Source organism: Hyperoodon ampullatus, assembly GCF_949752795.1.
Source record: "Hyperoodon ampullatus genome assembly, chromosome: 10".
Lineage (NCBI taxonomy): Eukaryota > Metazoa > Chordata > Mammalia > Artiodactyla > Ziphiidae > Hyperoodon > Hyperoodon ampullatus.
Genome location: NC_136923.1, coordinates 74,063,708 through 74,087,176, shown reverse-complemented (window position 1 = coordinate 74,087,176; position 23,469 = coordinate 74,063,708). Strand labels below are relative to the sequence as shown.

At 51.7% G+C, this 23,469-nt stretch overlaps 2 protein-coding genes across 3 annotated transcripts; both read right to left on the bottom strand.

Moving 5' to 3' along the window:
* Positions 1-4,635: 4,635 nt before the first annotated feature.
* Positions 4,636-13,113, bottom strand: CNPY3 (canopy FGF signaling regulator 3; the record flags this gene model as incomplete). Of its 2 annotated transcripts, XM_079713836.1 has the most annotated exons (7): positions 4,636-5,315; positions 5,873-5,990; positions 6,226-6,348; positions 8,111-8,233; positions 8,311-8,362; positions 9,019-9,142; positions 12,939-13,113. In XM_079713836.1, 7 exons carry the CDS (start codon positions 13,111-13,113, stop codon positions 5,092-5,094), a joined length of 939 nt encoding a protein of 312 aa, XP_079569962.1. In that variant the 3' UTR covers positions 4,636-5,091. The 2 variants fall into 2 exon arrangements, with proteins under 2 accessions (XP_079569962.1, XP_079569963.1); XM_079713837.1 differs by lacking the exon at positions 8,311-8,362 and having other exon boundaries at positions 8,111-8,207.
* Positions 13,114-16,488: 3,375 nt separating this feature from the next.
* Positions 16,489-22,299, bottom strand: PTCRA (pre T cell antigen receptor alpha; the record flags this gene model as incomplete). The annotated part of the gene is made up of 5 exons (XM_079713683.1): positions 16,489-16,979; positions 17,586-17,630; positions 18,459-18,779; positions 19,604-19,636; positions 22,242-22,299. The coding sequence occupies 5 exons, from the start codon at positions 22,297-22,299 to the stop codon at positions 16,489-16,491; spliced, it is 948 nt and encodes a 315-aa protein (XP_079569809.1).
* Positions 22,300-23,469: the final 1,170 nt, after the last annotated feature.

Here is a 23,469-nt window from a genome sequence, read left to right as displayed (position 1 = left end):
TTAGGTTGGGAACATGGCTGCAACTGGACAAACTCCAAGGCTATACCTATTTGAGGACACATTAAAATCTTAGAATTATGAATTATGTATATACAGTAGCTACAAATGGAAGACATTCTGGCTGGTTTTGTTTTGATTCAGAACAGGTAGAAATACATTGTTCAGAGGAGGGCTGCCAATTTCCAAACTCTAGTCCAAGCCGCTGGAAAAAACTCTTCTCTGCTGATTATCTGTCCAGATTGACCATTGGGATGCCACCCACCCACATGAACTCTGCTAGCAGATTTATTACAATGGATCCTTTTTTAGCCTTTTCAATATACGATATGACTCACTCTGCTTTAATAAAGCCCCATCAAATGAGTATAAAATTGGTCCCTATATTGGTGGGTTATAACACTAATTAATGGTGGCTACATTACTTTTTTTTTTTTTTTTTTTTTTACATTTTTGGCTGCATGGCATGTGGGATCTTAGTTCCTGGACCAGGGATGGAACCCGCACCCCCTGTGGTGGAAGTGCGGAGTCTTAACCACTGGACCGCCAGGGAATTCCCACACCTGGCTTTTTGAGTGTCTTGTTTTGTTTTCTTTTTCGGACAGAGAACCTTTTCTATTTTAGAAAAGTAATGATGGTAGGAGATGTTGCCACCCCTGGAGCTGGTGATGGGGTTGGCCCACTTCTCAGGTCTCAATGTGCAGCTACATCTCCTGTAGAGAATCACATCACACCCATTTTAGCAGAAGTTTAAGCTCTGTTGGCCTGTATAAACTTGATAGATGGAGAGTACACTTTTAAAGAAAGAATGAGTAAAATCGGATTCCTCTTAAAGAAATTGTAAAGAGAAGCCAGCTCTTGAGGGCAACGTTAAAGGTCAAGCTGCCTTTAAGCTATACACAACTGTAAACTTTGAAAGGGGAGAAAAACTTGAAGGTTAATTCACTCCTAACTGCATGTCCAACCTTAAACTCTGAGGACATAAATAGACTAGTGGACAGCAGCTGGTCTGCTTTCTAGAAGAGAGAGCCATGTCTAAAGGGAGGATGGTGGATGAGCCAACCAGCTATGGCTGCAAGATTCTATGGCATGGAGGCTATGCCCCGGGGCACTGAAGCCATTCCATCTGGGTTCAAAACCTGGCTGGGCCACTTCCTAAATGTGTGACCTGGGCAAGTTGTGTAACCTTTCTGTGCTCTGTTCATTCAACAGATATTAAGCAGCTACTCTTGGAATTCCCTGGCATTCCAGGGGTTAGGACTCTGAGCTTTCACTGCCGAGGGCCCGGGTTCAATCCCTGGTCTGGGAACTAAGATCCCACAAGCCCTGTGGTATGGCCGGTGGTGGGGGGGAAAGCAGCTACTCTGTGCCAGGCACCGCTGTACTAAGCACTGGGAATATAGCAGTGAACAAAGTAGACAAAAATCCCTGTTCTTTTTGTAGGGTGTGTGGGGGATGTTTCTGGGGGGATGTTTCTGGAGTGATGGTAATAATGTTTCACAATCTGCATGCTGGTGACTTTGGTGTTCAGCTTGTAAAAATTCATTGAGCTTACACTTATGTGTACTTTTCTGTATGTGTATTTTACTTCGATAACGTGTTTAAAAATCCATGGCCTTGTGTGGATCACAGCTGTATTAAATGAGTTAACTAAAGCATGTAGAGCTGTGCTTGCCACATAGTAATATGCACTCAAAAAACAGTGGCTACTATTATTACTCCAGTGAAGTTTCTTAATAGTGCAAACCAGGCCATCAGTGGATGTTCAAGAGGGATTCAGCTGGCCCTGCTGCTAGGATTAGTACACAGAGTCCTTCCACAAACCAGATAGGCATGGACCATGCACCTGTCACGAAAAAATGTGTTTTTCTTTCAAGATCAAAGATATGAAGAATTTTGTTCATACCTGTGAACTAAAGTGATTTAGGGCTGCTGTGCACATGTGGACAAGTTGTGAACTGCACAAGGTGTCCTTATTTAAAGGGCTTCCACTCAAACTGCAAACCTCATGGGCTTGTATACTTATTATCATTTTCTGGCAGGAATTCTGGCAGTCAAGTGTCTTATTCTAACAAAACTTTTATTAAAACAACTTTCTGACAGATGGCAGTCAAAGGTGTGAAAAGCACCACTTTCTAACTTGTGAAAAGATGTTGCATGAAAATACCACCCAGGAACTTGGAAATAAAGAGAGGAGCCTGCCTCCTAGGAGCTGTTCCTTAAAACGAATACACAGAGGCCCCGATGCAGCCACTTCTGAGGCTACTGAACCCCAACCCCCGAGACTTGACTGTCATTGAACTGGAACAAACTGGCCTTGTGGTTTGTCCATCAGCCTTTGTGGTTCTGGATGATGAAAGTCTCCAACAGAGAGACAGATCCCCTCTGGGGTTCTGATAATTCATGTTTCTGAGGACAAGACTTCCTTCCAGTGTGGCTTCATTGAGGTCTTGGCCCCTCTTAGCACAACACCCGAATTTCTCCTGGTGGAGTGGGTTCCAGCTGGCCTCATCTTAGGACCCACACAGACTCCTAGATCCCCAACCTAGCAAGTCTGAGGGGGGCCCATCTGCATGTTTAACAAGCATCCAAGTGACTCCCATGTCCAGGTGAGGGTAGGAGACCCCGTTCTAATTGGGTTTCTAACAAAGGGACTGAAATCAGGTTCACTCGAGCTCAGCCAGACCCCTCACCTTATGGCAAAGTGGGAGGCAGTACTCCAGTTCAGAAAGGCTTGTGTGTGTGGTGGGGAGAGGAAAAGTAAAACCTGGGAAGCCAGATCCTGCCTTCTTTCTTTTCTAGGCTGGGCCAGGGCGAAGCTGCCTGCTGGGGTGGGTGCGTGGAGAGCTAGTGAGTGTGCAACACGCCTGGCCTTGTGGGGAATGGGGGGCAAGTGAGGGCACTCATCCTGCAGCAGCCACAGGTCAAAGAGCAAAGCAGTCACAGCGCTGCCCTCCCTCTGGTCTGGGCCTAGGCCTGGGATTGGGCCCCTGGGCCAACACCCCAGTAAGGGGATAGGTCTTTGTCTCATCCTATTCTAAGGACAGTGAAGCTCTGTGGACAGACCTAAGCCAAGTATTGAAGTGCTGTGGGTTAGTGACAGGATGGGGGTGGTCAGAGACTGTCCACCAAATCCTAGACAGTCCAGGGGCCTGCAAATGGTTCCCCAGCCCTGGGTTCCAATCCCGGACCCCCGCAGTCACCTCCTATGCTCAGACCAGAGTCCAGGATGGGACCACAGTCTAGGCTGGAATCTCTGCCCATAGCCCCTTCAACAGGCGCCAGTATCAGTGCTGGAGATGGGGAGGGGGGCGCTAGACCAAAAAGTATTATCCTCCAAGGGCCTGTTCTAAGCCTCATGGGCCAGAGAAGCAGCTTCCAATTTGCTCCACTCTCTATGGCCTTGGTGTTCCCAGCCCTGGGGAGGGGGGAGGGGCTGAGCCCCAGTTGGGGGGACCCCAGAGCCTTTTTGCCAGAAGCTGGGAAAATCCTTCTGGGGCACCTCAGCAGTGACCCCTCCTACCTGCTGGGCCCAGCCTGGAGCGTGAGGGAGCCTGGGTGCGGGTGCTCAGGGGATGTGGTGTGGGCGCAGCACTGGCGGGAACTTCCACCCTCCTCTCCTTTCCAGAAGCAGGGGTTTCGTCCTATTTTCCTTCTGAAAGAGACTTGTTGGTGGGCATGGGTTACGGGCAAGAAACCAAACCAGTTCAATGCGAATCACATGGCTGATGCCAGGTGTTGGGAGAGGGGCCCTGGGGCTGCGGGAATACAGTGGGCGGGGGTCTCAAAGCCAGGGTCCGCGGGCAGCTGTGCCACTGTCAACAGGACTTCGAGCGCGTCCTGTGACTTGAACCTCAGTTCCCTCTTCTACAAAATGGGGCTAACAGCACCCACCCGAGTGCACTGCAGGGTTAAAGCACTGACTACTCGCAGCTGTCACCACTAATGCTTCTGACCCACCACAGATCTCTGCCTTCAGGACAGACAGGGAGGTGCCGGAGCCGCCCATCCCTTCTCCCCAGAGGCCAGCCTTCCTGTTTCTCCCCTACTCCCAGAGAACATGGTGCAACCAGCTGTTTTGGGGGGACTGGGGTGTCCTCCCTCCCCTGCGGGCTCCGGGCACAACAGCTGGGGAGCATGGAGTGGTCAGGTGTGGTCATCAGGGAACAAGGGTCAAGACCAACAGGCAGGGCCAGGCGGAGGTGGAGACGAGGGGCGGGAGCTGGTGGGGTCACTGGCGTACACCTTACACAACCAACGGGAAGGCCTTGGTGGCGGGGAGAGGAGAGGCGGGAGGGAGGGAAGGAATGAGGGCAGCCAGGTGCCAGGGCACAAGTGAGGCCCCTCCCGGCCTGGGGGGCTCGGGGAGACCAAGAGCAGCTGAGGGGCAGCACCGGAGCACTGTGCCTGGCCCCACCGCATACCCAAGGCCCACCCCTCGCCCCAGCCCCCCCGGGCCCTCCCTGCACTTGCTTTCCCCACAGTCAGCAGGTTCGGCCTCAGTGATGGGAGGATGGGAACAGCCTCCCATCCTCAGCCCCCAAGGCTGGAAGGTGAGGGGCAGGGAAGAGCCACAGGGGGCTCCAGGCCCCTCTGAGGGGCTGAAAAGGACTCAGAAATCCAACGGAAAAAGGCCGAAAGGTTTTTACTCCGTGAGCCCTGGGCAGGGCCGGGCAGAGTGCAAGGTGTCCACAGGAGGGGTGGGTGCAGAGAGGAGGAGCTGGGGCCTCAGTCTTGCTTCCCGGTGTCAGTGCCGGAGGAGCGAGGGCGTGCGGGGCTCTGGAGCCCCAGTTCCGGGGCCCAGCTCGACACCTGCCTGCCCGAGTTCACACTGGAGTCCTGGGCAGTCCTGAGAGCGCAGAGCCCGCCTGAAGTCTGGGTCAGGAGAGGAACGCTGGGCAGAGGGAAAAGGCCGGCCTGGGCTGCCTGCAGCTGATCTGAGTTCTTCCAGGGCTGGAGTCCGTCTGCGGCAGAAGAGGCGCAGCCCAGGCAGGCACAGCTGAAGCCCGGTGCCGCTCTGTCTGCCAGAGGCAGGGCCCAGATCCTTCAGCTCCCAGGTCAGGGCTCTGGGTCAGCAGGAGCGCTGAGTTAGGCTCAGAGCTCCTCGGGGGGGCCGCGGGTGAGGGGAGAAGCCTTCTGGATGCCCTCGTCCTCCTCGGGGCTGGGGTCTCCCTCGAGGCCACCCGGCTCCTTCCTCTGTTTGCTGCCACCGCTGCCGCCACCCGAGGCCTTGGCCCTGCCGCTCTTCTTCTTGGATTTCTTCCCCCCCAGGGCGGCTGTGTCCCCCTTCTTGCCAGACCACCGCTCTGCCAGGCAGCCTGGGGCAAGGAGGAGAGACACCGTCAACAGACTGCTTTGCTGGGTGAGGAGAACTGGCTGCGGAGCCACTGGGGGCGGCGACTGGAACGGGTCCCAGCTCTGCCTCGCTGTGGCCCCAGGCCCGTTCTGGGGCATCTGAGGCATCCGCACGTTACTCTGCACTGGGCATGTTAGGCCTTGACCCCACCCTGTCCCATCCAGCTCCCTGAGGACAGATGCTACGATGCCCCCACTTCTTTTTTTTTTTTTTTTTTTTTTTTTTTTTTTGTGGTACGCGGGCCTCTCACTGTTGTGGCCTCTCCCGTTGCGGAGCACAGGCTCCGGATGCGCAGGCTCAGCAGCCATGGCTCACGGGCCCAGCCGCTCCGCGGCATATGGGATCCTCCCAGACCGGGGCACGAACCCGTATCCCCTGCATCGGCAGGCGGACTCTCAACCACTGCGCCACCAGGGAGGCCCCCCCCACTTCTTATTTCTTTTCCGTCCTCCCCCTACCCACGTCCCCTGAGGGGGAGGCAAACAACACGATCGAGGGCCGACATGCCCTCAGACTCACTGGTATCCTTGCCCTTCAGCACGTGATTGGCGCAGAGGAACTGAGTCAGGTCCTCTTCCTGGTGGTTCCTGTACCAGTCCTCGATCACCTCCTCAAACTCCTCCACCAGCACGTCACACTGTTAACCACAACGCCTCGCGTTGGCAAAGCCTGGCGCCGACTTCTCCCAGAGGAGCCCAGCCGAGCCCCGCCGCCCACCAGGCTGGTGGCTGATTCCCGAGGAGGCTGCAGCCAGAGGGGTGAAACGACTTGACCACGGTCCCCCGGCTCCTGGTGGCCTTCCTCAGCCGAGGACCCCCCACCACCCAGCTCTGTGGGGCACAGCTGGCCTCTGAGGGCCGAGGGGTCCGTACCTGCTTCTTGAGGTCAGCCACCTCTGCAGAGGTCTCGTTCCACAGCTCGTAGGGGATGTCCATCACCACCTTGACCCCTTTGTGCACCAGGTTGTGTAGCGTCTCAAAGGTCTCCGACATGCCCTGGAAGAGGCGACCGGACATGAGAGGCAGAGACCCTTCCTCTCCCTGCCTCCTCCTCTCCCGGTGGAGCTGGGGGCCCAAGGACCCAGCTGGAAGTCAAGACCCCCTACAGCTTCTCACACTTGTCCTGACCTTCCCCTCCCCTCTTTGAGGCCTGCATCCCACAACCCCCCCACACACACGCCCTGTCCTGCCTCCCCACACTCCTTTCCAAAAGGTCTGCTGGGGCTTCCCTGGTGGCACAGTGGTTGGGAATCTGCCTGCCAATGCAGGGGACACGGGTTCAAGCCCTGGTCTGGGAAGATCCCACATGCCATGGAGCAACTAAGCCCATGTGCCACAACTACTGAGCCTGTGCTCTAGAGCCCGTGCTCCGCAACAAGAGAAGCCACCGCAATGAGAAACCGGCACACCGCAATGAAGAGTAGCCCCCGCTCGCTGCAATTAGAGAAAGCCCATATGCATCAACGAAGACCCAACACAGATAAAAATAAATAAATTTATTAAAAAACCCAAAAACCAAAAAAGTCTGCTGTTGCCCTCAGGCCCTTTGGACAAATACTCCTTTTCCAGGAAATAAGTTGGTCTTGGCTCCTTCCCCTCACTGTGGCCTCCCCCATATCCAAGCCCACTCCCTGCTTCGGTTCTTCCTATGGCTTGTGTCTTTCCTTGCGGGGAAGAGGCACAAGCGAAGCAGGGAGGACTCTTGGTTGCGTAAAAAATATTCTTCTCCACGGAGACAACACACTATCTATTTCTCCTCTGTCTTTCCAGAGATCATGCACGTGACTAGAAGCAAATATACACACAAATATATCCTCTCTTCCACCCCCACTTTTTACACAAGCAGCAGTATGTATCATACACACCATTCGGCACCTTGCCTTTTTCACTTAATAATATACTTTGGAGATGATCTTAGTTCAGTTCATAAAAAGCTATCTCATTCTTCGTTTTACACTTTGCAAAATGGCCTACTGAACGGCCACACTGATTTATTTAACCACTGGTGAATGGTTAGGTTGGTTCTAATTTTTTTGCTATGGAAAATAATGTTAAACATTTTTACATTAAACATGGATTTATTACCAAGTACAACATTAACACCAATTATAAAGATAAAACCTAAGACTTCTGTGGTTTGATACTATTCATCTAGGTTTCCCAGGGGTTTCTGATGGATCTCCTTTGCTGTAAGGGTACTTAGGTGGAGAAATGTGGGAGACAACTCTCCTACCAAACATGGAAGATGCAGAGACAAAGAAACATGGGCCTTGTTGCAAGAAAGCTCATTCTCCAGGGAGAGAAGCATTCGTGTACACAGTAAGCACAATAAATGTCACAAAGGCACCATGATGGAGGTCCAGGTAGGGGCCCTGTGGGCCCAGAGGAGGGACGTGGCAGTCACCGCCCCCCAAGAGTCTTCTGACATCTCCTCTAAACCCTCACAATTCGGCACAGCCTGAGTTCTCTCTGTGCAAGTGCTTAGGCCTCCGAGGGGGCTGCCACCCGGGAGCATTTCTATCTGGGGCTGAGGCAAGACCCCAGTGGGCAGGCCCAGACCATCAGGGATGTGCCCACTGCCACTGAAAAGTCAGGCTGCTCAGAAGGGGAGGGGTGCCAACAGCAACGGATGAAGAATGGGGAGAGACCGAGGAGGGATGCTCCCAGGGCACGATCTTCCAGTGGCACCCAGACCAGCAGACACACTTAAACATGCAGCCTGGCCCCGGTGGGGATGAAGGGCCAGCATAAACCCAACCTTGGCAAATCGGTTGCTGCCAGTCCTCTCCTTGTGTAGACTGTAGTCCAGGAGCCGCTTGCAAATGGTCTCAGTGACTTCGATTAACCGTAAGTCCCTGCCGAGACAGCAGCACGAGAGGGCCTGAGTTCCCCTCCTCACCCCGGTGGATTAGTGGTCTGTCCCTCCAGCCCTGCTACCCCAACACCTGCACATCTCACCAACGGGAAGGCAGAGCTGGAAGGAAGATAGGTCATCTGGGGCGGGGGGGCTCTGAAATGCTGGAACACAGACCAGAGAGACACAATTTTAACAGCTCTACGGGAAGGAAGTTTTGTTTTGCTTTGTTTTAATAAAGCTAAATGATTCAGTATATTTTTAAAAAATAAAGCAAAATGTATTAAAGTCTGATGTTAGGATATCACTTCATTTTGAAAGGATGATCATAGTTGATGGAAGTGTTTTTTGGTTTGTTTTTAATATTTATACCTGGCAAAGTTAAAAGTTGGTCATTTTTTTTTTCCTTAGGCCACGCTGTGAGGGTTGCAGGATCTTAGTTTCCTGACCAGGGATTGAACCCAGGCCATGGCAGTGAAAGCTCCCAGTCCTAACTACTGGACCGCCAGGGAATTCCCCAGTAATCCTATATTTAAAAAAATTAATCCATAAAATCCAAGAGCCTGGGAATCACTGATAAGGTCCAACAGTCTTGCTTTTACAGATGAGGAATGTGAAGCCCAGAGGCATTCAGGGATTTATGAAGGCCACACAATTAGTTGGGGATAGAACCAGTGGGCAAACTTAGGTCTCAGAGCTGCCTCCCTTTGGTGGGTCTGCCTAGCCAGAAGGGAGAAGGGAACTTCAAGCTGCTGATGCCTCGAGGAAAAAGCAGACCAGGCCAGTGCCCCCCTCCCTACCACTTCACTTACGACTTGGTGTATTTGACTCCTGAGGTCTTCCGGTCCAGGATGCCATAGCCCATGTCAATCACTTCCTTGGTCTTGCCAGTTTCCTCAAAGGCTGACTTCAGCTCCACTGCGACGTATTTACACACTGGGGGAAGGAGACACAGCACAGCCTACTGAGTGCATCTGAGCCTTTGACGGGAGCTGGCTCCCAGCAAAACAGACCCAAGTGGACGCCTCTCCCAGACTGGGTTGAGTCAATGCTTGGAGCACAGAAAGGAGTTAGCACCAGACCACCAAATGGAGCTCAGTAGGTGAAAGCGGGCTCCAAGATCCACTGTCCCCTGTCCACTCTTGGCCCTTATTCCTACTGGCTTCATTTCTCCCAGCTCCTTCCTGCTCCCCACCCCCACAATCATTTATTTTACTTAAAAAATGTTCAAACATATAGAAAAGCTGAAATGCTGAAAGAGTACAATGAATAACTATATACCTTCCACTCACAGTCAACAGTTGTTAGTAAAAACAAAAAAACAGTCGTTAGTGATTTATCACTCTCTCCCCAATATATAATATAAAGCAATGTGATAATAATAGATATCAACAATATACACATTGTTTTTGCTAAATCATTCTGAAAGTAAGTAGACTTACATCACTCCTAAACAAGTCATCACGCATCTCTTGAGAACAAGGACCTTCTCCTACCTAACCATAAAAATCACCATACTCGGAAGATTAGCAACAATTCCAATATCATCTAATACTCAGTCCACATTCAAATTTCCCCAGTTGCTCTCCAAATGTCTTTTTAAAATCTTTTATTAAAAATTTTTTTTAATTAATTAATTTATTTTTGTCTGTGTTGGGTCTTCTTTGCTTCACACGGGCTTTCTCTAGTTGCGGTGGGCGGGGGCTACTCTTCGTTGCGGTGCGCGGGCTTCTCACTGCGGCGGCTTCTCTTGCTGCAGAGCACGGGCTCTAGGCTCACGGGCTTCAGTAGTTGTGGCATGCGGGCTCAGCAGTCGTGGCTCGCAGGCTCTAGAGCACAGGCTCAGTAGTTGCGGTGCACAGGTTTAGTTGCTCCATGGCATGTGGGATCTTCCTGGACCAGGGCTCAAACCCGTGTCCCCTGCATTGGCAGGTGGGTTCTTAACCACTGTGCCACCAGGGAAGCCCCCCAAAATGTCTTTCATGGCTGTTTTATTTCTTGATTTCATATGTTGTTCCAACACGAGCACTCTATTCCTACCAAGTTTATTTGCTCCATTCCCCCCACAGGCCTGTTTCTACTGTTTTTGTTCATTTATTTTCACATTTCCTCTTACACTTCCTCGAACAGTTATTAAGCAAATCCTGTGTGTCAGGCACTGCCTGGGGATACACAGACAGAAACAAGGTCCCTCCCTTCCAGATACTCAGTCTAATGGAGAAGAGAGAAGTGTAAACAAATAATTACCATTGCATAAGGAGTGCTAGCACTGAAAGTGGGCAGTGCCTGGGGCTTCAGGAAAGTGCATGATGTCCCCCTTCAGGGGTTGTCTGTCCAATCTCCTAACCTCACCTTAAAAACCTCCTCACCCAGGAAGCCCTTCTGGATGAATCCCACCTGCTCTTGATTTCATTCTGAGACTCTGTAGGATCCATGCTCTCACTAAGGGCCTCCGTCATCTCATGTGTCTCTCTGATTCGACTACAAGGGCACTCAAAATGAGGATAATGTACTGGATTTTTTTCTTTATTCCTCTAGTCTTGGACTTTGTATGTGTTGGATACTTGATAAATATTGCTCACAGAGACTGTGCTGGTGCTCGAGCAGCTTCTGATGTCTCCGAGTGGAACATGGTCTGCAGGCTAAATGCCATCAGCGTTGTTATAACACCAACAGCAGAGTTGGGGAGGAAAGCAACTTACTACTGAAACAAATAAATCCCCTGCAGGCTTGTTTGGTGAAATTTTATAACATGTGCATTAATAGATGGCTTGGAGAACTTGGAACACATGAAAATTCCAAAATGTAAGCCAGTGACCTCAGAGTCTGCAATGAATTGAGGGTGTCTCACCTCCCTGGCTCTCCATCCAGGACGATCTGGGCTCCCTCCTCTCTTCTGTCCTGTACTGTGTGCAAGCTCATCATTGTTATGGCTCCTGTGCCCCGCTCTTCCACACCCTCAACATGCAGTATGCCAGGCCCCGGAGGTTGGAACCCATCAACTCATCTCTCTTATACCCATCAACCACAACCTTGCTGCCCAACTCTTCCAAACCTTACCTCTTCAAGACCCCGTCTGGGGGTCACACCCAGAACCAGACTTGGAGGAGACCCATGGCACAGACCCCAGATCCTCATGGACATCCACCCACTTTTTTCTGGGCAGGTTCTCCTTCCTCTGTGCCAAGGCCTCTTCCACTCAGGCTACTGAGCCAGGAGGCAGGATTTGTTGGCCAGATAGTCAGCATTTAATATCAAAGATGTCACAGTGGTAAGTAAAAGTAAATATACATGATTAAGAGGAGCCAAAGGGTTGGAGTTTGCCAAGCCATCCTATGACTGAAAATCCCTTTAAAATTATTTTTATTAATTACCTACAAAATCAGGTCGGACTAGAATGATCTAAAGATCTTTGCCAGCTCTGTGCTATTTTGAGTCTTAGGAAAAGAAATGTGAGCTTCTTAGGCTATGAGAATAATAAGAGAAACAGTAAGGGCTCTTTGGTATTAGAATAAGATAGGAAATGAGAAGGGGAACTGAAACCCCCAAAAGATGTTGGCTATGACTAAAAGAAGAGTGAAAGGAAGGCATCATAACCCTCTGACTGTCTATTCAAGGCAGTGAGGGAGAAAGTAGAGGCTAGAATCCACATTGGGAGGCCGACCAGTGAGGTCAGCTCATCTCTGAAGCATCTCACCTTTAATCTCTCAAACAAAAAGATTACGCCTTCCAAACTACCCCCACTTCCCAGTGCTTGGGGAACCTCTGGCCGACTGTACGCTTTGTATTAGGATGCAACAGATTTATAGCCAACTTTCGTGGGGGGCTGGGGTTAGGGAGGGGAAAAGGAAGGAGTGGGTGTAAAGGCCTGAGGAGGAAACAGAAATGGAGGGGAGGGAAAAAAAGGTAGGCCCTTCGCAGTCCTGAATCGCTGGTTTGTGTGCTGGCGCTCTTTTCTCTCTTTCCCACGCCCTCTCCTTCTCTCTCTCTCCAGTGCCACACCTTGGGAGGCCTTTGGGATTTACTCTTTTCCCATATTCCTAAAATCTTCCTCCCTCAGGAAGTTCCCCCAAGCTCTCTTCTTCTCCTAAAGTGACCCCTTCGGGCTCAGACCCTCCTCCCCCCTCCACACACCCACAGCACCCCCACCCCCCTTCACTCATACTTATTCCAAATACAACTACTGGCTGCCTACTAGGCACTGTGTGAATAGCTATCTGAGTCAAGGTCGCTGCCCTCAAGGAGCTCACAGCTAGTGGGGGAGACTTCCAGTGACACAAAGTAGGTTGCGGTGAGGGCACAAAGGGAGCGTCTCAAGCTCTTCTTCCCCCAAGACCAGTCATATGGATCTTTTCAGTTCCTCAAACTTGTCCTTTGCTTGTAGGCCTCTCCATCTGTGGCTTCGCTTCTCTTCACCCGGCTAACTCCTAATCATTCAGGGCTTCCTGGACGTAGCCTTTCCCCCCATCTCTGGGCTAGATTTAGATGTTCCTCACCCAGCCCCCAAAGTTCTGTGCCTCCCTTATCACGGCATCTACTACCCCGATTATAAGTGCTTGTTTTCACCGACTTCTGAGCTCCAAGTGCACTGAGACCTGAACTCTCGCCCGCCCCTGTGTCCCCAACGTCCAGCACAGGGCCAGGCACATACCAGGGTCAGGGAGTGGAGACCCGCTGGAGAGCCCAGGACCTTCGATCCCCCGACGCTTCTCCGCAAGCCCCGCCCCCTCACCTTCGCATTTGCTGGGCAGTCGAACCCAGTCGGTCTCCTCTGCTCGCGCCTGCCTCGGGCCCAGCTCCGGGGCCGCCAGGAGTAGCAGCAGCAGCAATAGCAAGGGGAGAAGCAGAAGACAGCGGGGCCTGGGCCCGGGCCGGGGCGGGGACGCGGGCTCAGGTAATAGCTCCATGGCCCAGCCGGACCCGACCCGAGCGGACCCGGCTGCGCTTCCTCCGGCTGCGCGAGCTAGGCAGCTTCCCGGAGCCGCTTCCGGGACTGCACACGTGCCTCAGCGTAACCAGGCCAACGGGGAGCCCCCCGCCCTCGCCTGCTCCCGCTTCAGGCCGCCTCGTCCGGCCCCCAGAGCCGACCGAGGCCCGCGGACTAGTCAGCCAATGGGCTTTTCGGGGTTTGCCTTCTAGCGAAAGGGAGGACGATCTTTTTTCGTCCTCGGCCAATGAGAGAGTGGATGGTGCCCTCAGTGACCTATGGCAACATCTTTTCCCATCCCATAACGGAGGCTCTGGGAGGGGTTGGAGGATCAGGGCTAGGGGAGAGGAAGCAGCGCCCTGGTCCTGAAAGGTATGGGAAAGACAGTCTTCACTGCCTTCGCCACCTCCTTGCACGTCGCTTCTCCCCTGGGGTCATTATGAAGCTAGTACTTACAGAGAACCAGTTTTTAAATTTTATTATTATTATTGCTGCTGTTGTTATTGTTCTAATTGCCAGTCACTCCAGTAGGCGCTGTGGATGAGACCTGGACGATTCAAAGAGTCCCCAGCCTTCAATCAGCTTTCTTAGGGCCCAGTAACCCTAGATTTGTCCCAGTGAGAACTAGAACAAATAATTTCTTCTCTGAGCCTCAGCTTTTATCTGTATGATGACAAAGTGATCCTCCTAGCTGCTGTTCAAGACTTGCCTGTTCCTGTGACGCTCAAAGGGGTTAATAGAATTAAAGCTTATTGAGCAGATTGTAAAAAGTTCATGCAATAATTTTCTTTTTAGTGTGTAATCTGGCTCCCTTTTCTGGCCTATTGTTTATTTCTTTGGATTCTGAGCTCCCACAAGGCAGGGACTTGGCTAATGAATGATTGATTTCCCTTCCATCTCCCCAGCAACAGGGTGCCTAGCACAAGGAGTTGCTGAGTGAAACCCCCTTGTGCTGTGTCATCAAGAGGAGGACTCTCTGGGTCTTTGGGGCTGCTTCAGGCTGCCCCTGAGCTCAGTGTTCTATGGACACGCACAGACCAAGGCTGGCTTCTCTGGGAGGTTGTCTGCAAATTCCATTTTTGTCCATAAATCTGTGTTTCCCAGTGCCTCTTGTTTCCTTCCTAGAGGTTGGATATTTATGCTATTTTATAAAGACTTTAAAGCACTGATGCTCAGTCCATTGACTTGTCATTTCCTGATCTTAGTTTCTTTTTTAAAAAAATTTATTTATTTAATTATTTATTTTTGGCTATGTGTGGGCTTTCTCTAGTTGCTGCGAGCAGGGGCTACTCTTTTTTGTGGTGCATGGGCTACTCTTTTTTGTGGTGCATGGGCTTCTCATTGCGGTGGCTTCTCTTGTTGCAGAGCACAGGCTCTCGGCGAGCGGGCTTCAGTAGTTGTGGCTCTTGGGCTCTAGAGCACAGGCTCAGTAGTTGTGGCACACGGGCTTAGTTGCTTCCAGGCATGTGGGATCTTCCTGGACCAGGGCTCGAACCCGTGTCCCCTGCATTGGCAGGCGGATTCTTAACCACTGTGCCACCAGGGAAGCCCCTGATCTTAGTTTCTTGCTCAAAACAGTTGTGTGGGTGACAAGGCACTTTGGTTAGGCAGGAGCTGTGGTATGTAGAATTCATACTACAGTGTAGAGGGACAGGACATTGTCCTGAGGTCCTCCATGCTCTCTAGGCTTCAAAAGACTTGAGGAGGCTCAAGAGTCTGGCCAGGAGCCCTCTTGGGAAATAACATTAAGCCACCACAGTGGGGATTCAGAGTCTGGGGCAGGGCAGGATTGGGGGAAGGGGGGCAAGATGGGTAGGAGCACTGAAGCTAAGGGAAGCCTGCTTCCAGAATAAACAAAAGGGCCTCTGAGAGGACATTTACTGAGGCACAGCTTAGTTTGGCAGGAGCCCTGGGCTCAACATCTGGGCTGAGAGCTGGGAAGGGACAATGGCTGGAGAAACTTTGAGATTATGGCTGGATACGCCCCCACCCCCACCCAGCCTACCCCTCCCTCATTCTGTGTGTTAGGGAAGGAGCCGGCTCTGTGGGGATGGTGGACAGGTTGATTCCCCAGAAGTTGTTGCCCTCTCCCTCCTTGAAGGATCCAAAAAAGAGCTGGGAGAATCTCCTTACAGGCTGGTGAGAGATGAACAGTGGAGGAGAGGTGAGGGTTTTCGTGGAAGAGTAGCTAAAAGGGCAAAGGGGCTCTGGCAAGCTGGGAGTCACTGACGCCATGTGTGTGGGGAGTGTTAGAGTACAGTTCCTCACCGCCACGTTGGCGGAAGGAAGACTGAAGTAGGGCCATTGATCCAGGGAACTGTCCTGCACTGCCCCAGGGGACATCTGGATTCACATGAATGCACCCAGAGATTCTTGGGGTGATTACTGGAGAGGAAACTCTGGAAAAGGCAGGGTTTCCTGCAAGAGCTGGACTAACAGAAGACACACAGGTTACACCCCATTGTGGGAGCCTCATATTCTATCAGTGCAAGAACCCTCTTTAGGAAACAAAACAAAACGAAACTAAAACCTCTTTAGTGCCTGGCTCAGAGTTGAAGCTCAGTGAATATTTGTCAAATGAATAATGACCCTTAATTGATTAATAATGTATAAGTTTGGAATTACTATCTGTGCTCTTGGCAGTGGTTATGATCCTATTACTCTGGAATCCTGGCCCTATTTTTTTTTTTTTTTTTTTGCGGTATGCGGGCCTCTCACTGTTGTGGCCTCTCCCGTTCTGGAGCACAGGCTACGGACGCACAGGCTCAGCGGCCATGGCTCACGGGCCCAGCCGCTCCGCAGCATGTGGGATCTTCCCGGACTGGGGCACGAACCCGTGTCCCCTGCATCGGCAGGAGGACTCCCAACCACTGTGCCACCAGGGAAGCCCCTGGTCCTATTCTTTTCTGTCAAGTCTGTACAAGACTTCACATCAGGCCCAGCGCCCCATCTTCCTGGGTTCCTGGGCTCCTCACCCTGACCTCTCAGAGAGGTCAGGGCGAGGGTGAGGAGACAGAGAGGGGGCCTTGCCCCATGCCTGGTGATGAGGAAAGGAGACAGAGTTGGGACCACATCCACCCCAACACCCAGCCCCACTCTGCAGTTTCCAGGCTCTCACCCTCAGGAAGCCTTCCCAGATTTCTGTCTCCTGTAAATCTGCCAAATTCCCTCCTCCCAGAGCAGACATTTTCATTTGCTTGTGTCATATAAGTTCTCCTTTAATTGTTCTCAGTTATCAGCACCTCAAATGTCCCAGTGTCTGGGTCAATCACCACCCTCAAGGGGCTTCCAATCTGATGGGAGAGACAAAGCCTTTTCCCTCAGAAAGCCGTCAGTCTGAAGGGGGAGACGGAGCCTAGCCCCCGGGGAAGCTCGGGTCAACTGGAGGAGGCAGATCGCAGAGAAATGCTCTAAGGCTGGAGGCAGGAATACTGAGGGCGGGTCCCGAGCGCCACGCCCTGAGCACCAGCGGGCCCTCCTCCCAGACAGGGCTCCTGGGATCCTGACCCGGAGGGCGGGTGTGAACCCAGCGGCCGTCCCGGCGCTGCAGCGCCGGCGGGGTGGACAGGCTGAGCCCTCGGCCTGTGGTCCACCCATCATTGCGGCGAATCCAGTTGGTGGGGTTTGCGGGCGATCCTTCCGGTGGCGGAGGCTGCGGGAGGAGAAGGTGGTCCGCCCGCGGGGCCGCGGGGAGCCCGGGGTCCCCAGGGCGAGGCGCCCGGGCCGGGTCCCTCCGCGCGGCGGGCGGGGCGCGGAAGCGGCTGCAGGTCAGAAGCACATCCAACAGCAGCAGCTTGAAGAGCAGCAGCCGCAGCGCCCCGAGCCGCAGCGCCTGGCCCCGGGTCCCTGCAGGAGAGAAGGAACCGGTGAGCGGCCTGGAGGCTGGCGCTCAGCGCCACGCACCCGAGAAGGTTCACCAGAGGAGAGGGAATCCAGGGGACGTCCTTCCTGGTGTCTAACCTCAGCTCTGACTGGTGATAATAACACACACCTTCCTAGCCTTCATTTAATTTTATTCCCCAGCAACCAAGGGGATGCAAGCCAGGCAGGAATTAGCATTTGGTTGCAGAGAAGAGACACCAGCTCAGATTTATCTGTTTGGTAGGGAAGTAGAACCTGGCTCATGACTGCATCCAGCGGGGGGTGGGACTTTCCTCCGCTCTGTCTTCCGAGGCTCCCTAGACTCCCAAGAGTCTCCCAAGGCTCGGATGCTGAGACCATCCCTCTGAGCTGCCCAAGGAGAGCTTCAAGGACCCTTCTGCTAGCTCTCACCTGTGCTTCTCAACTGGCGTCCAGGAATTATGCTGGGGTCAGAGGATCTATCCCCACCTGACCCAGGGGTAGACAGAGGCCCAGGCTAGCCAGTGCCCCAACCCAGCAAGGCAGCCTCTTGAGGGGACCCATCAGGCCCAGAGCCCAACAGGGACTGAGGTCGTGGTTCCCAGTACTCACCCCTGAGAGGCTCCCAGAGGCAGGTCCTGGCTGAGGAAGACTCTCCTGCCAGTCAAGGAGAAAGGAGTAAGTCATTGGGGTGGGCTGTGCCCTCCACCCCAGTGCTATGCCCTGGCCCTGCTCAGGGCAGCTCTTCTTGGAGCACTGGATAAGTGGACAAATGAACCAGTAGTGGGAATCCTGAGCCCATCTGCAGCAAGTCCTCTGAGGGGCCCAGATCTCCCTCTCTCCTGGCTGTCCTCCTGCCCCTAGAGATACCTCAGCACTTTTAGACAAGGAATCAATTTTCTTAGCAGCCTTCTTTGGAAGGCAGTACGTTTATTCAACAAACATTCCTATTTGGAGGATGAGAAAACAAACATAATTCAAAAAGAGAAAGTAAGTCATCTGGTCAATAATAATAATAGCTGGCTTTGGACATGTTACTTAACCTTTCTGTGCCTATAAAATGAGGAGAATAATATGACCTACTTCATAAGTGTAAAGTGTTTACATCAGTGGCTGGCACAGAATAAACAATAAGTAAGTGAGAGCAACTTAATATTTAATTATTGTTTGATTCTAATAGGGTGTCATATTTAGGGTGATATAGATATAGATATTAACCCTGGGTATACATAGAAAGATATTAACCTAGGAGGGAGGAGACATTATTACCTCTTGGAAGTCATGCATCAGAGCCTGGATTTGAATGAGATATCACTGTTTTAAATCCCAGAACTCAGGGCCCTGAAACCACCCTCCTATGGTTGGCACTTAGATGCCCTTCACGCCCCCATGGCCTGGATTCTGCCCTCCCTGCCACCATATCCTGGTTTCAGGGTGTATGAAAGGGGCAGGGAGCAACCACAGGGGCCCGGGCTCTGTCCCCACCTGACAGCTGTAGAGGCCGTGTGCTCTGGCTGTGGTCCCCAGTTCCAGGTCCAGTGTGACAGACCAAGGTCTCCCAGGCTACCAGGTCCTCAGAAGGCAGGGAAAGCTGAGCCAAGCTAGTCCAGGTGCCATCAGCTGCTGGGGAAGGGCCATAGGTGAAGGCATCCAGTGAGCTGCCATTCCCAGCTGAGAACCAGATGGGACTCTCAAGGCCAGGGGGTGCAACGTCGAGGACCAGGCAAACCACCAGAGTCTGCTGCTTCCCATCCACCAGCAGTGTGATTGGTGGGGCCAGAGAGGGGAAGGGTGTGCTACCCACACCTGCAAGAGAGCACACACTTGTAGGGGGCTAGGTCTGTCCATGCCCTCCCAGGTCAGCATCTCATATCCTCCCCTCTGGATTTCTCTCCTTCCATCTATCCTTCCACCAACCATCAGTCTATCCTTCTATCCACTCATCCATCCCTCTCTCCTTGCATTTACCTATCTAACCACCTTCCTTCCCTCCATCCTTTCATTCTCCCATCTATTCATCCATCCTTTCTTTTTTATTTATTTATTTATTTATTTATTTATTTTTGTCTGCGTTGGGTCTTCGTTGCTACGCACGGGCTTTCTCTAGTTGCGGTGAGCAGGGGCTACTCTTTGTTGCGGAGCACAGGCTCTAGGCATGTGGGCTGCAGTAGTTGTGGCACGCGGGCTCAGTAGTTGTGGCTTGCGGGCTCTAGAGCACAGGATCAGTAGCTGTGGCACACGGACTTAGTTGTTCCGTGGCATGTGGGATCTTCCCGGACCAGGGCTCGAACCTGTGTCCCCTGCATTGGCAGGTGGATTCTTAACCACTGCGCCACCAGGGAAGTCCCTCATCCATCCTTTCTTCCATCATCCATCTTCTCCACATCTCTTGTTTCTACTTTCCATCTATATGTCTATCCATCCATCCATCCATCCATCCATCCATTTATCCATCTTTCCTTCCTTCCATTCATCCATCCATCCTTCCATCCTTCTGTCACCTATCTATCATATGTGAATCTCTCTGTGCCAGGCACTGGGGATACAACATTAATTAAAGTATTGTCCCTGCTCTCAATGATCTCAGTCCCATGAGAAAGACAGCAGGTGCAAACAAATATTTATAGTACCTTGTTGTGCCAGCCTCAGGAGAGTGGTTACCTCTGAGGAGGAAAGGGAGGAAATAGAATCTGGAATGAGATCAAAAGGGGCCTCAAACATATCTGTAACTTTTTGTTTCTTTTAAATAATATTTGATTCAAATATGGCAACATTTTAACTATTTGCTAATCTGAGTGGAGTATGCATGGTTGTTTGTTGTATTATTCCCCGTTCTATTCTGTAAGTTTGTAGTATTTTTTAACAGCTTTGTTTAGATATAATTCACTTACCATACAATTCACCCATTTAAAGTGTATGTCCGGGCACTTCCCTGGTGGTCCAGTAGCTAAGAGTCTGCGCTCCCAATGCAGGGGGCCCGGATTTGATCCCTGGTCAGGGAACTAGATCCCACATGTCGCAACTAAGAGTTCACATGCGGCAACTAAAGATCCCGCATGCCACAACGGAGATCCTGAGTGCCGCAACTAAGACCCGACACAGCCAAATAAATAAATAAATAAAACAAAGTGTACGTCTATATATTTTATAATTAAAAAAAACAAAAATAAGTCATGTGGGTATTGCAAACATTTGTCCTATATTTTTCAGAATAGTCCTGATTTTCCAAAAACTTATTCTTTTTGGTAAAGATGACTCATTTAATATATAACAAAATCTTATTTTTGAATAGTTGGACATCGGGAATTCCCTGGCGGGCTAGTGGTTAGGACTCAGTGCTTTCACTGACATGGCTTGGGTTCACTTCCTGGTAGGGGAACTAAGATACCACAAGCCACTTGGTGTGGCCAAAAAAAAAAAAAGAACAGTTGGATATCTTTTCATATAAATAAAATCTCAAAGGTTAAAACCTACAAACAAGGGACTTCCCTGGTGGCACAGTGGTTAAGAAGCCGCCTGCCAATGCCGGGGACACAGGTTTGAGCCCTGGTCTGGGAAGATCCCACATGCCGCGGAGCAACTAAGCCCGTGCACCACAACTACTGATCCTGTGCTCTAGAGCCCGCGAGCCACAACTACTGAGCCCGCGTGCCACAACTACTGAAGCCCGCATGCCTAGAGCCCATGCTCTGCAACAAGAGAAGCCACCCTAATGAAAAGCCTGCATACCGCAACGAAGATCCAACGCAGCCCAAAATAAATAAAATAAATCAATCAATCAAAAAAAAAAAACAAAAACCTACAAACAAATTCACACCATGAGTTAGGTGCAGCCAGGCTAAAGAAATGCTCCAGGGTGCTGGGAAGGGAGGCCATAGAATCTCGTGGGGACTTAGAGGTGGGGGGTGCTCACAAAACGTTTCTTTTTTTTGGCTGCATCACGTGGCATGTGGGATCTTAGTTTCCCGACCAGGGATCGAAACTGTGCCCCCTGCAGAGGAATCCTAACCACTGGCCTGCCAGGGAATTCCCTCACAAAAGATTTCTTGAAGGTCGAATAACTGACCTAGAAGCAGAAGTATGGTAAGTAGCCCGCTCAGGATTTGAATTCAGACCTCTGTGACTCCAAATCCCACATACTACCCCACTTGGAAGGATGACTAAGATTTGCTACATGACACAGTGGACCAAGCCTGGGACATGGCCTCAGACAGAGTTGATTTGACTCTTGACTTGTCCACTTAATTTAGAGTCTTAATTGTCCCAGTGATATAATGGGGTTAATAACACCAGCCCAGTAAAATTGCTGTGAAGAATAAAAATCATGAATATAAAATACCTTGGCAGATAAGTATCATCAATACTAATATTGATAAGGCATCACAAACAAAGAGAGGAGAGAAGGCTGGCAATGAGCTCCAGGACCATCAACCTCCTGAGTCTTTTCAGCTGTACAGAGAGACACACTCCCCTAGCTGAGTTCAGCATCTACCTCCTCCATGAAACCTCCCAGGATTGCTCCTCCTCACCCTAGGTGCTTCTTTCCCAGAGCTCAGGCCTCCTGACATGGGCTCTCCCCAATCCACATGGGTGTGGTTTATCTCCCTAGCGAGGGCGAGCTGGTGACATACTGGGGGCCAGCTTTAGAACAAGGAGATGCCCCAACTCAAAGTCAAGGACCTATCCCCACCACACACATGCAAACATGCACAAGCTTCTAGATGAAGCTGGAATTCTCAGAATTTGACTCCTTTGTCTCCAGCCTTGATCTTTGGAGGACTGGGATCGGGGTTGGGGGTCAATACACTGGGAAGTCACTGAGGCCTTGAGACTTCTGAGAGCCCATTTTTAGGGGGAGCAGGGGGTGAATGTGAGACACCCTGAGCCCTGAGGGTAGGAGACTGGACAGTAAGGAGGGTGGGACCTCACCATGTTGCCCGTGCCCCATCACCCCATATAACACAACACAGACAGGCTACCCACCCCATCATACACACCTGTCCAGCTTGCTCTGAGAGGTGAGTACCCTTCCTCCCAACACTGTGGACTCCAGGGGAGCAGGAATTGGGGGCCCCAGAGCAAGGTAGTTGGGAGGTAGTATACAATGGGGAAGGGGATGATGGGCTTCTGGTGAGACCCTCCCCAGGGGACCCAGGTACCTCTGTCCTGCCTGCCTGCATCCCTCCCACACCTAGGGACGCCCAGAGTGAGGGAGTAGGCTTGGGCAGACTAATGGGGCACAGAGAGGGATGCAGGGAGGGCGCTCACCTGTGGGCAGGGCTGGACACCCGAGGGCCAGGAGAAGCAGCAGCCAAGTCCCAGGCATGGCCCACCTGAGAGGAGGCAGGACCCAACTGCAGACCTGGGCTGTGGGCTGGGGGAGGAGGCGGCCACAGGACTGCCTCGCAGGCCACAGGCCCAGCTGCATCTCAGCTGCTCCACCACGGAGCCGTTTCCCCAGGTGAGGGGCCCCTCCCACCTTCACCCTGGCCCCCAAACCCAGCCTTCTCTCACTCTCTCACGGGTCCAGGGAACTCAGAGTGCCACCACCACACCAGGAGTCAGATGCCACACCCCCTCCCATCTGAAGAGCACTTCACAGTGTGCAAAGCCTTTTCCAAGTCACTGCCCCTGCCATCTACAGGATCCAGAGCACTTGACAGTAGGTTAGGGGCTTAACATACAGCATTTCACTCCATCCAGCCAACAACTGTGAGTTCCATTTCACAGATGGGGCAACTGAGGCTCAGAGAGATTGAGTGACCTTCCCAAGGCCACACAGCTGGCAGGTGGCAGAGCCAGGGCTTGAACTGCTTTCTGATGGCTGGCCTTACTATAGCCAAAAAGCCCAATAAACTTATTTCCATGTAGTTACAACCCTTTTAAATAGAATTTATTTTTTAGCGCCATTCCAGGTTTATAGCAAAAGTGAGGAGAAATTTCAGAGATTTCCCACATACTCCCTGCCCCGTCATATCAAACCTCTTCTTAAAAATAAACTTTTGGGCTTCCCCGGTAGCGCAGTAGTTGAGAGTCCGCCTGCCGATGCAGGGGACGTGGGTTCGTGCCCTGGTCTGGGAGGATCCCGCGTGCCGCGGAGCGGCTGGGCCGGTGAGCCATGGCCGCTGGGCCTGCGCGTCCGGAGCCTGTGCTCCGCAACGGGAGAGGCCAAAGCAGTGAGAGGGCCGCGTATGGCAAAAAAATAAAAAATAAAAATAAATAAATAAATAAACTTTTTAGGGAATTCCCTGGTGGTCCAGTGGTTAGGACTTGGCGCTTTCACTGCCGTGGGCCTGGGTTTAGTCCCTGGTCGGGGAACTAAGTTCCTGTAGGGCACGGCCCCCACTCCGCAAAAAACTTTATAAATTCTATTTTCAGTGACTCCACTAAATTTTATCTGTAGCTGTTATTTTGACCCTGAAACTTTACATCTAAATACCCTGAGGGAATAATAAGAGATTCAGTCATTATAAGACAAAGATTTATGCACAAAAAT